This window comes from Myxocyprinus asiaticus, chromosome 18, assembly GCF_019703515.2.
Source record: "Myxocyprinus asiaticus isolate MX2 ecotype Aquarium Trade chromosome 18, UBuf_Myxa_2, whole genome shotgun sequence".
In the NCBI taxonomy this organism is placed as follows: Eukaryota; Metazoa; Chordata; class Actinopteri; order Cypriniformes; family Catostomidae; genus Myxocyprinus; species Myxocyprinus asiaticus.
The window spans coordinates 41,622,230-41,636,191 of NC_059361.1; the positions used below are offsets into that span (position 1 = coordinate 41,622,230).

General features: G+C 36.7%; 1 protein-coding gene across 1 annotated transcript in view; it reads right to left on the reverse strand.

The window, feature by feature from the left end:
• The window catches only part of LOC127456326 (unconventional myosin-Va-like), a 128,965-nt gene that overhangs the window by 93,045 nt on the left and 21,958 nt on the right, over positions 1-13,962 (reverse strand). Inside the window, exons 3-5 of the mRNA XM_051724766.1 lie at positions 9,765-9,936; positions 9,537-9,681; positions 3,136-3,292 (exon numbers count right to left, since the gene is read on the reverse strand). Coding sequence (XP_051580726.1) covers positions 3,136-3,292; positions 9,537-9,681; positions 9,765-9,936 — 474 coding nt within the window. The remainder of the gene's footprint in view (positions 1-3,135; positions 3,293-9,536; positions 9,682-9,764; positions 9,937-13,962) is intronic.

The following is a 13,962-nucleotide window of genomic DNA, read 5'->3' on the forward strand; positions in this document are numbered from 1 at the left end:
AACAATTGTTTACAGACAGATTGTTTAACTTTTAATTGACTATATCACAATTCCAGTGGGTCGGAAGTTTACATACACTAAGTTAACTGTGCCTTTAAGCAGCTTGGAAAATTCCAGAAAATGATGTCAAGCCTTATGTCAATTAGCCAATTAGGCTAGTTGGCTAATTGGAGTCAATTGGAGGTGTACCTGTGGATGTATTTTAAGGCCTACCTTCAAACTCAGTGCCTCTTTGCTTGACATCATGAGAAAATCAAAAGAAATCAGCCAAGACCTCAGAAAAAAAAACTGTGGACCTCCACGAGTCTGGTTCATTCTTGGGAGCAATTTCCAAATGCCTGAAGGTACCACATTCATCTGTACAAACAGTAGTACACAAGCATAAACACCATGGGACCACGCAGCCATCATACCGCTCAGGAAGGAGACACATTCTGTCTCCTAGAGATGAACATAGTTTGGTGCGAAAAGTGCAAATCAATCCCAGAACAACTTTAAAGGACCTTGTGAAGATGCTGGTGGATACAGGTAGACAAGTATCTATATCCACAGTAAAACGAATCCTATATCTACATAACCTTAAAGGCTGCTCAGCAAAGAAGAAGCCACTGCTCCAAAATTGCCATAAAAAAGCCAAACTACAGTTTGCAAGTGCACATGGGGACAACGATCATACTTTCTGGAGAAATGTCCTCTGGTCTGATGAAACAAAATGTCCATAATGACCATCATTATGTTTGGAGGAAAAAGGGTGAGGCTTGCAAGACAAAGAACACCATCCCAACTGTGAAGTATGGGGGTGGCAGCATCATGTTGTGGGGGTGCTTTGCTGCAGGAGGAACTGGTACACTTCACAAAATAGATTGCATCATGAGGAAGAAAAATGATGTGGATATATTGAAGCAACCTCTGAAGACATAAACCAGGAAGTTAAAGCTCAATTGCAATTGGGTCTTCCAAATGTACAATGACCCAAATCATACCTCCAAAGTTGTGGCAAAATGACTTAAGGACAACAAAGTCAAGGTATTGGAGTGGCCATCACAAAGCCCTGACCTCAATCCAATAGAAAATTTGCGGGCAGAACTGAAAAAGCGTGTGAAAGCAAGGAGGCCTACAAACCTGACTCAGTTACACCAGTTCTGTCTGGAGGAATGGGCCAAAATTCTAGCAACTTATTTTGAGAAGCTTGTGGAAGGCTACCCAAAACATTTGACCCAAGTTAAACAATTTAAAGGCAATGCTACCAAATACTAAAAGTGTATGTAAACTTCTGACCCACTGGGAATGTGATGAAAGAAATAAAAGCTGAAATAAATCATTCTCTCTACTATTATTCTGACATTTCACATACTTAAAGTAGTGATCCTAACTGACCTAAGACAGGGAATGTTTTCTACAATTAAATGTCCGGAATTGTGAAAAACTGAGTTTAAATGTATTTGGCTAAGGTGTATGTAAACTTCTGACTTCAACTGTATATATATATATATATATATATATACATACATATACTGAATACACACACAAATTATTGTATGTTAAAAAATATTATTATATTAACCAAGCATGAAATAAATGTGAAGCATTTTAATATTTACTGTGTGAAAATTATTTCTATCAATTTTTCCCCATTTTTTACTGTCCAACAGTGGCATCATTTCACCACACCAAACAATTTTGTACTTAATTTTTCTTTAAAAGTTGGTATACTTGTTTCCAAGTCGACAAAAGTGTCAGTGAAGACCATGCTTGAGATGAAATATGAGACAAGTGATTATATATGATATATACTATCTTCATTAGTTTGACTGCACCAATTCTACCTGTCATACTATCTCTGTATATATACAGTATATAGTTGTGTGTGCTCTGTAGGTCCATACAATGCAAATGAATGGTGACCAGACCTTTCAAGCTCCAGAAATCACATGAAGGCAGCGTAAAGGTAATCCACAAGACTCCAGTGGTTTAATATATGTGGCGATGCAATCACTTTGGGTAAGAAACAGATCAATATTTCTATCCTTTTTTACTATAAATCTCTACTTTCACTTTCAGAATGTGAAAGTTAAAGTGAAAGAGGAGATTTATAGTAAAAAAGGATTTAAATATTGATCTGTTTCTCACCCACACCTATCATATCGCTTCTGAAGATATAGATTTAACCACTGGAGTCGTATGGATTACCGTTATGTCCCCTTTATGTGATTTTTGGAGCTTCAACGTTTTGGTCACCATTCACTTGCATTGTATGGACCTACAGAGCTGAAATATTCTTCTAAAAATCTTAATTTGTGTTCAGCAGAAGAAAGAAAGTCATACACACCTGGAATGGCATGAGGGTGAGTAAATGATGAGAATTTTCATTTTTGGGTGAATTATTCCTTTAAGAATTTAAAAACCCCTGTATTAAACACAATACAGAATTTGAGATGTGCTGGAAATGACACTGTGGTGGGAATTTTCATGATTCTCAGAATAAAATTTGGCAAACAAATTTGTAACAATGTTAAAAGTGCACAAAGTTGAAGAAACACCCATATATAACAAAAACAAGAAAAAGAGAGATTATGTCTGTTTTTAATGTGTGGTGAGGACAGCAGAGAAGGTCATCTGTGCTTTATGATAACACTAAATGTACACTAATACACACACACACACACACACACACACACACACACACACACACACACACACTCTGCTGCTGTACTGAGGGATGTGAGCCCAGGGGAGATGAAGATCATGCAGTGAAGGGCAAATATAACGCTGTGAATGAGACACTGCTTTACATTGGTGTTCGGGGCCAGAGAAAAGCTTTTAGACCTCAGCCTGAAGGGTTTGGCTCTCTGCGAAAGCAAAGTCTGTATAATTAAAGCCCTTCATGAAAACAAACAGCCTGAGTTTCCCAGATCACAGAACAGAACATCGATGTACAAAGTGTCCAAAACTAACACTAACATGGGTAAAAATGTATTTGCTGTCACTTGCCTGATAACTTTTAGGTAAATTAGGAACTGCATCATGGTTTATGTGGTTTAAGTCAACTGAAAGAATGACAGTTTAACCCTTTTTGATGTACATAAAAAGTTAATTTAGGACCCTGAATGTACAGATGCAGGACACTGGGCTTACCTCCATGATGGGGTTGGATGCCAGGACCTTATCCTCCACGTTGGCCTCACTGGCAGAGCCGCTGACGGTTGCAAAATACCGCATGGCATATTTGGCAGAGACTGTTTTACCCGCTCCAGATTCACCACTCACGATGATAGACTGATTCCTCTCATCTCTGAATGACAGGAAAAAAAGATATACGTAAAGGAAAAGATAATAAGTAATATAACTGTCGTTCAAATCTTCAAGCATGTAAACTCGTATAATTGTGGTAGTTGTAGTGACCTGTTAGCAACATGTTTTTAAAGGGATAGTTCACCCAAAAATGAACATTTTGTCAACATTTATTCACCCTCATGCCATCCCAGATGTGTATGACTTTCTTTCTTCTTCTAAACACAAATAATTTTTTATTTTTTTTAAATATCTCAGCTCTGTAGGTCCATACAATTCAAGTGAAGCTCCAAAAAGCACATAAAAGCAGCATAAAAGTAATCCATATGACTCCAGTGGTTAAATCCATATCTTCAGAATTATATAATAAGTGTGAGTGAGAAACAGATCAATATTTATGTCCTTTTTGACTATAAATCTCCACTTTCACTTCCAAATTCTTCTTCTTTTGTTTTTGGTGATTTGCATTTTTCAAGCATGTTGCCACCTACTGGGCAGAGAGGAGAATTTATAGTAAAAAAGGACTTGAGGGTGGCATGAGGGTGAGTAAATGATGAGATAATTTTAATTTTTAGGTGAACTATCCCTTTAAAAAACACAGTGGCTTCAAAATTCAGAGGCATGACCGAAACTTGAAGGTCTCTTCAACTAATGTTAACCACAGACCTTATATTACTCAAAAGTCGAAAAGTCTGTATTCTAAAAACTCATTCCTGAGCAAACAGCATGGCTTGAAAATGCTAAATCTCTTCTTGGTTTGAGGACTGCATGCTAGTGGCATGTTTATTTTCTGCTTATAGTAATGAACTACAATATCATACCTTTGTAGGTCCACTGATCAGAGACAGAGAGACAAGACAAAACCAAAAAAAAAAATTAGAAAGAAACACGATCGTGGTAGGTCTATTTCTGGCCGGGCTGCAATGAGCAACGTCCTGACCTACAAACCTTCCCTTCAGATCGAGCAGTACCATATACACACTCACAGCATAGACTGAAGGTAAAGCCAGAACATACTCAACACAAGTACACAAACAAGAATACTTAGCCATCATACTGCATGTCATACTGCAAGCGCGCAGCCCTGTTTTAAATACTTAAATTGCGCTCTTGCGATGCTGTGGCAGTTCAAACCTCAGTACTTAAAGTTCACAGAAGTTACCTTCAAATGTCAAATGTTTTGTGATCTTATCGCACATAACTTATTTTGCAATGTTTGTAACGTTTCAAGGAAAACTATTTAATTCCAGAGTGGGGACACAACACGCATTGTCCTTTTGATTTGATTCAGATTCGCAAATTGATTCAGATAAAGAATCGTTAAGACTGGTTTTCGAATAGTTTCAGAAGATTTAAAAGAACTGAATTGATTTGTTTGTGAATCAGACATCACTATGTCCTCACGGGCCGTGAGGACTCACGCCTGGTGCTGAACTGTCCTAATCAGCAGGGAGGGGTATTAAGACGAGCCGGAGGCACCCGTTTGATAGAAAGAGAGAGAGAGAGACACACGCGGCCGCTGTGTGTGTGTCTGTGTGCTTATGTTCGTTTAAGTTCAGTTACGTCATTAAAATTATGTTGACTCTTCTGCCAGTTCCCGCCTCCTCCTTGCCAATCCTGAACCCCGTTACATTGGTGCCAAAACCAGGGAAGGAGGTCGTGGGGATGGAGTACTGCCGGCCGCCGGGAGTCGGAGGAACTGCTGCCTTCCGCCGGGAAGGCATTTACACATTTTAAAGATTGTAAATTGTATGCACAACTTACACTTTAATTAAATTAATTAATGAATGAATATTGGACACCTCTGACATTTTATTGTGCTGTAGGTGGTATTTTCAGACGGTCCCTTACAAGTGCTGAAAGCCTATCAGAGCATTTTTAGGCATAATTCTCCAGCTACAACAAGCATTGACCGTTTGCGTACAATGTTTTATGCCTGTATGATAGTCATATATTCTTTAACTAACTGTGCTAATGACATAGTTGTGAAATTGTCAGTTCCAGAGAGCACGGGTAGGAGAATGTCAAACAAATAACGAGCCAACAACTTCTGGAGATGAGGCATTAGTTTCGCATCTTTGGACCTGCCAGCTCCAGTTTCAGTTCTGCTTCATGTGGATTATAAAGTACGTGCTGGTGTAAATGTAAGTGTGAGTTAAGTAACTTTTATTGTGCAATTTCCCACGTTATTATCACGAAACCCGATCTGTATCTGATTTTCTGCCTTATTGAATGCACCTGAGCCCAACTCATTAGAGATTGCTCTTATTTGGCAAGCAATCATTATCAAATATTTTATGTAAGTATATCTGTCGGGTTTTCTTTTCTGGAACAAAATCCAGTACAAACTATTTATAATACAGTATTTTTTCCACTGTCTTTAATTTTGTGTTAAGTTCGGCAAAACAAACAATGAATTGACTCTGATGAAACAGCATGCAGCAACAGTTATATAGGGCCACACCGCACCAGCAATGGCAAATTTATTATGAATACACTTAAAAACATAAAATTGGAACCTTTATAAACCACCCAACTAAAGCCCAAATAAATGTCTTACCTTCAGTGAGAAAGGCTCTTAAACCCTAAGCTCACCACATCAACATACTTCAACCTAATAAAATATACAGATTAATATTGGTACTGTTGGGTTCAGGCGCAAGAATAAAAACCAAACACGCAACTAACCAGGAGATACAGAGTTGATCCTGCTGCTTCTCTCTCAAACGAAATGCAAGAGAAGCAGTAAATAGTTTACAGGGACGATAATAAACACAACCATCTTTATGAACACCATTTATCAATCAAATACTTAACACGCGGCGCACCAATCACAAGGGAGAGGCACACGTGTGCTCAATAACGGACAACTGAGCTTAATATTAGCAACCACCAAGCGCTCTCAATAAGGAATGCGCATAGACATGGAAAGACATAATAATGAACAAAAATTACAAAAAACACTTTAAAGCCATCTTATTGGTCACTTATGATCCATGACTTTTTTAAATTCATAGTAACTGAGATAGATACATACATTTAAAAATTCACTTGTTACACTGGACCATTTAAAAATGTGCTTACAAATTCTTAGAAGAATCTTAAAGGAAATGATGACCATTTACAAGACCTGTACATGCAAAATCTTAATGTAGCCTATCATTCATTTTGCCCAAGAATTTTGCTGCATTAGTCATTCTAAAGAACAGCATGGCAACATGGCTTAAAATTTGTGAGTAAAGCCAGAATGTTAGGGTGTATTGACTAATTGAAACATTTGTCATGAGCCTGTTTGTTTATATATTTTAAAAATTTAAATTTTAAAATTTTCACTCAAATTATGTTTTATATGTGTACAAAGGACATTTAAGGTATAACACAGTTGCTCATTCCCCCCCCGAGTCAAAATGGTCTAGAACCACCCCTGAGTACAGTAACAAATTATTTGTACTTCATTATACACCTTTGAAATTCGACTAGGTGACCATCGTGACGCATCCCTAATAACTATAAACATATCAATAGTTTATCTTAAAACAAATTGCTTAGCAAGATTCTCTTCAAACTGTTGCTCTACCATGACATTAGCTGACCTAAAAAAATGCCTAAAGAAGTAGTGATGTCCGGTTCATGACCAAATCATTCTTTTGAACTGGTTCTTTTTAGTGAACAAGTTGAACCAGTTCACCAAATCAGACTGAATTGTTTGAAAGAGTTCACATCTCGAGTCAACACTAATCCACAAGTTACTCTATCTTAACCTGTCTCTCGGATATGCCTGACACTCTGAATCAAAATGAGCTGATAACCGGGAGTAATATGATCCTAGAACTGGTGATATCTGCTTTTGCCAACTCTTCTTTGCAATGAACCGCTCCAACTAGTTCACAAATCGGACTGAACGCTCGGGTCACAATAGTTCTCGAGTCAACAGTACAATGAGTCGTTTGCAGCAGTTCTTGAGTCAACAGTACACTGAACTGAGAATCGCCTCTTTTGGAGGTGTCCGACATACTGAGAACTGATGAGTGAGCTGCTGATACTACGAGAATTTGTGTTCTGAGGACTTGAATGAGGTGATGAAATGTAAGTTTCTTTAGTAATAAATAAAACATACAGGAAATATGCATTCAACTAGTCTTATTAAAAAACATTTTTATTAAAACATGCAAAAACCTTTTAGTCGAGAGATGTAAATGAATTTTACTATTGAGTATTGTGAATGCAGATTATATTAAGCTGTTATGAGCTGGATCATGGGTTTTGTAAAAAGGGTGAGTTGATTAAGACCAGTTTAATCACTTTATATTCTTTAAACACGTAACATCAACTTGGGGTGCAAAACTTGAATGTAGAAAACTTGATGTAAGATCACTGAATGAAACACTGACGACAGTAAACACCCTTATTATTATAACTTAACTGAATAAAATTTAATAATCAACAATATGTGTTTGAATGTGTATTCTACGACACTGGGTTGATAGAATTAGGTACTAGTGATGTCGTTATGCGATGACGTATAAGAATTGTTGTATCGGTTTTTTTAACCGGTTCATCTAACGAACCCTCTGAAAGAACTGGTTCGCAGAAAAGAATCGGACTTCTTATCACTATATATTAGAAGACAGTTTAAGTTAATGCCCACAGGAGCACCCCTTGTGGCAATGCTCAGAATGCAATGCATACTTGCATTGCATTATAAATTACGTTCAGACACATTTAATAACACAAAGTTTAGATTTGCGAACTGAGAACCGTTTCTTGTTTAAAACCGGCTCCATTTCATTTTTATGACTTTCAGTTCGATTAACAGCATGACTAGTATACTCTGATTCCCAAACAAATAACTCTTATTAGCCGGTACTTTTGAATCTACCGCACTACCAATGTAGTCCAATTCCTCAAAAAATGACTCTTATGAGTCAGTTCTTTTGAATCAACAGCATGAAACACAGCGTGTCCAGTGTAGTCTGATTCCTGTTTGAATGACTCTTATGAGCAGGTTCTTTTGAATCTAAAGCGCAAAACACACAGTGCATCCAGTGTACTTTGATTACCGAACTAATGACTCTTATGAGCTGGTTCTTTTGAATCTACAGCGTGAAACATACAGCGCAGCCAGTGTACATCGATTCCTGAACAAATGACTCTTATGAGACAGTTCTTTTGAATCAACAGCATTAAACATACAGTGTGTCCAGTATAGTCCAATTCCCATATGAATGACTCTTATGAGTTTGTTTTTTTTATAGCGTGACACATACAGCATGACCAGTGTACTCAGATTCCTGAACAAACGACTCCCTTGAGCTGGTTCTGTTTAGTGAATTAAAACATGCAGCGCTACCAGTGTAGTCAGATTACCAAAGGAATGTCTATTATGAGCCAATTCTTTTTATTGAATCAAAACATACATACAGCGTGTCCAGTGTAGTCCACTTAATGTTTCACGCAGTAGATTCAAAATAAGTGACTTATATGAGTCATATTTTTTTTCAGGAATCAGACTACACTGGTTGAGCTGTATGTTTAGTGATGTAGGTTCAAAAGAACCAGCACATTTGAGTCATTAATTCGGAAATTGGACTACACTGGTAGCGTTGTATGTTTCGCACTGTAGATTCAAAAGAATCAGCTCATTAGTGTAATTCGTTCGGGAATCTAACTACACTGGTAACGGTGTATTTTGCGCACTGTAGATTCAAAAGAACCAGCTCATTAGAGTCATTTGTGGGAATAGGACTAAACTAGTCACGCTGTATGTTTTGCGCTGTAGATTGCAAAAAAAACACACAAAAAAAAACAGATAGGAAACATAAGGAATTTACCGATTCTTGTTCCGATTCCTTTGAATGATTCTGATTCCTTAACGGTTCCATACAGTCTGAACAGTGTAGCATGATTTCAGAACGAATGACTCTTAAGAGTCGGTTCTTTTGAATCTACAGAGTGAAACATCCAGTGCTACCAGTGTAGCATGTTTCCCGAACAAATGACTCTTATGAGCTGGCACTTTTGAGAGAATCAAAAACATACAGAGGGACCAGTGTAGTCCGGTGAACGGAACCAGAAGCATTAAGAGGAATCAAAATCAGAACTACAATTGTTTAAATTCCTTACGATTCCCATCCCTTACACAATGCGTGAATTCAAGCTTAAACAGTAAGAAGCATCTGTGTTCAAATACTTGTATAGAGAATGCTTTGGTAATCAGACATATACAAACATCTGTAAAGCCCCACCTGGCCATCTGTTTATAAGCCTCTTCTGCCACTGCAAAGATGTGCGGGTCCATATCGCCCATATTCTGCCCGCTGTAAGCGTAAATGATGTCGGTTCCATAGATGGGCAACGTCTCATATGGGTTTATGGCGACTAGAACAATACCTGCATCAAACAGATAGAACCATTAAACTCAGTGATTTTAGACAAATGAAGTGTATATGAATGCGTCTAGGATGTGTGTTTACCGCAGTACGTGTAGATGAGTTTAGAATCGATGAAGCGCACTTTGAGGTTGTGTAAGACAGCGGGTTCGTGCAGGTAGCTGAGCGCTGTCAGGTCATTCTCACCAACCAGGATATCTGGATTACGCAGGGGCGGCAAGTTGTTTGTTTTGGGGTCCAATTTGTACTCCAGTTCCTGAGGAGAACAAATCACAGCACAGAAGTTTGACTGATGGACAACTGCTGGTTTTTGGTTAAAAAATAACTTTAAGGTTTTAGACATTAAATGGGTAAATCTGATACACAGTTGCACATATTCAAAATTCTGTCAAGAGAGATACAAGAACCAATGGGATTTTATAGTATTGATGTTAAACTTGACATGGCACAACCTAAGGCATCATGTATGACTGAAAATAAGTGTGAATGAGATTTGAGAGCTTTGATGAGAGGAAGATTTTCAGATACAGACTTTAAATTTGGTCTGTTCTTCACACAAAGCTCTTGGATGACTTCAGAAGACTAAGAAAACTAAGGTGGTGGAAAAGGCTGATAACCAATTAATCGGCCGATAGTTTTTAAATTAGATTTAAAGAATGTAAAAACATTACTATACAATAACGGGCACAGACTTAGAGGCTAAAAAGTCCAAAATGAATAAAATCCCAGATTCTCTTTATTGTTCAATAATGACCAATTGCTTAATGTGGGACTTTTAACTGTAAACAAGCCCAAAACATATAAGGGACTCTTATTTTGAAATTACAAAGACTTGGCTCTGTTAAAATGCTCTATATTTAAGTATTTACCAAAATAAGCTTTTTATAGCCCATATTAGTGTTGTCACGTTACCAAAATTTCAGTAGTCGGTACCGATACCAGTTAAATTTCACTGTTCTCGATACCAATTTCAATTCCACAGCAAAAATACTGTATGCTAACATGGTTATGTGCTATTGAACACGCTTTTAAAAAAACTAAAAAAATTTTACCCTATTTAAAAGTTACATTTCAATGTAAATAATAAATTTAAAGAAATGCATGTTCCTTCAAGTGTTTCTCTATCAAGAATGCATTGCTTAAGTTTTTAAGAAGATACTTTAAAAAAAAATTTGTTTTCCTTTTTTTAATTAATTTTCTAGAATTACATTTTAAAGTTTCATTTCCTTTAATCATCCAAATGGTGCTTAATAAAATGAATTCTTAAAACTTTTTAAAACTTTGAACAAGTAAAAAATAGAACAATTTCTTTTCAACACAACACTGCATTTTTAAACAAACTTTTATTCAGTACAACAGCACAATATATTGCATGTGATATATTGCTTAATGTTTTCTATCATTATCATTATTTATTATTATTAACATTAATACCATGAATATTACATTTTACTATACAGTTGTATTATATTTCTGTTGCAATTCCTTTAATTTCAAGCCTCTAGCTTTTATTTGAATCGTGCTTTTATTTTGACCTGTGGTTTTGACAGATGCTTCACTTTCTTTTTCTGACAGATAATCAGTTCGTTGTGTGATCGTTAAAGTGCAAATTCTGTGATTTAATTATTTAAATATCTAGTCTTCATGTGCTGCATGCTACACAGTGGATTAGTGCTCTGTTTTGTCATCTCATACAACACAAATAATTCTCAATGACTGTGGAGTTTCCAGTGTATGAGCGGTCTGCTTCATACATTCATTTAAGCATTCAGCTCATACAGACTAAGATTGCAGCTCTTCGTGGTTTCATAATCACACTAGGACACATCACAATTTTAATCTGATTCATTGTGCAATTTAATGTAAAAGAAGTAACAGAGCACCCGCTCAAATAAGCGTATGAGCATTTAAAAGCTGGGCTGGTGATTAATATAGTGCTCTGTACTACCTATATACAGTATTCACTAGATGAAGAGTTTGTATATACATTTCACCAGATGAGGTTTAATGAGGAATAAGGTTTATTATTATTATTCACAAGATATGAAGTTAGAGACACAATGTATGTGCTGATAGGGCACGTTTCCATATAGTCACATTTTTCTTTGCATGCCCTCGCTTCAATTTAGATTGCGTTATTATCGAATGAAAATAGCGCCGGCCACAGAGGAAAACAGATGAATAATAAAAAAAACATATCTGCAACTATTGGCATAGATTTTTGTAGATAACCGATCGTTCCAAAAATCATCTACCGGCACCGATACATCTGTCTACCTCTAGTAGGGATGTACGAGACTAGTCAACTAAATGGTTCTGATGCTGCTAATCGACACTGGAATTACTAGTCGGTCAATATTTCCCCATTAAACTGTTTACAATTTTTACACATTTATGTGTGTTTATTACGAAGGCTGCGCTTATTTATTACTGGTATGTTAATGTTACACATTTTTGGATAAATAAAGCACATTGGGAAATGGGCATTCAAAACTGGGAGAAAAAGGGGAAAAATCCCCCCCCAAAAAAAGAGGATTTCTGCGGCAGATGGATACAAGTTTTAATTTCACCTTAGGCTGCGTGTGCTTCTTCTCTCTATCACTCACGGCGTGCACAGAAATACGTCCTCTCGCAAGATGAGCAAAGTAGCTATGAAATCACGTCGGTGGTGGTGCAGGAAGCGGATTTCCGAAACGTTGGCTTGCAAGTTGCTTTGGATGTTTTCACAGTTGTGTCTTCTCTAAAGCTGTGCGTGTTTAAGCTATTTTGTGCACATCATGTTTAGAACAATACATTAGGTTTATTGTACATTTCTCACAGGCCTATTTTTTCCTATCCTAGTTATTTATTTTTTTATATTGTAACTGGTTAGCGTTCTTAACGGAACAGCTGTCATATTAGATCACAGGCTAATGCACATCGTGAAACGCGCAACTTTTCAGTGCATTTTTTCTCTCTCGTAGATTTTGCTAACCTGTTAAATATTTTCAACAATGTCCTGACTGTTTTAATATGTTAAGTAAATTTTGGTGAATTCCATTTAGAACAAGTGATTAGGGTTGCTCTATTGATCCTGCACTGTTCATACAATTGTTTTCAATAAATATGGCTGTATTCTTTAACGTGTCATGTTCTATATTTAATGTACAACGATCTTAATGCAAGGCAAGCATGTTGCAGATAAATGTCCCTTTTCAACGGAATTTAGTGTTGGATTTGGCTGTTGTTGGAACAGAATAAGTATTTTAAATGGGTCGCATTAACGCACAAAGTTTTTTGACTGTTTTCTGAGAATTTCTTACTTTTTAGACTAGTCGACTCGTCAGTGAAATTAGTCGTTCTGCACATCCCTAGCCTCTAGTATGGACTACTTTTATGGTGCTATTTTCTGGATCTTGACAGCCCCGATCACCGTCAACTTTTGTTGTATTGCAAAGAGCAATGAGAATATTCTGCTAAATTTCTCATTTGTGTTTCACAGAAGAAATAATAATTAAAAAAAACTAATTGATGGATTGTAAATCCAGACAATAAGGTAATAAATACATCAGATAGAGTACTTCCAGTAATTAAGGAAAAATACTGCATATGCAAATAATCATAAACTACTAAAAATACCATCACTGCTAGTTTTGCTGTCATTATTACTGAGACCACTGATGTGAGAGCTGAGGCTCATTTAGACAGTGACCTGGAGGCATTATTCTAATGATTATTTTGGGTTATTTTCAACTTGTGTAAATGAAATGATTTTCTGTATAAATGGCATATCTAGTAATGCTGTAACGTTACAGAGCAGGCAGGACAAGCTGAAGACAGGAACGGACGAGGACGATGATGAAGTGAGAACCCAAGTGCAGTTTTAATTACAAGGGGAAATCCAAACATGAATCCAAAACAAACATAAACTACTTGACTTGACAACATTACACCAACAATACTCAACAAAAGATAATGGCAAACATGAGGGCTTAAATACATGGGTAACCACATGACAGACAACCAATGATGAGGCTAAACTAATGAACATGATAACAAGATTACTAAAACATGAACCAATGACACGACAGGACTGATAACGAGTTAACAATGAACCAATGAAAACAAGACACATGAACATGGAGGGAAACAGGAACAAGGAACTAAACTTTCAAATTAAAAGACATGAACTCAAAACATGAACAAATACACATTTAAACGTGACAAATGCACTTTCAATGGAAGCCAATATAAAGGTATTTTTTCCCCCCAAACTAATATCTATGTTATCTCTAGATTGTTG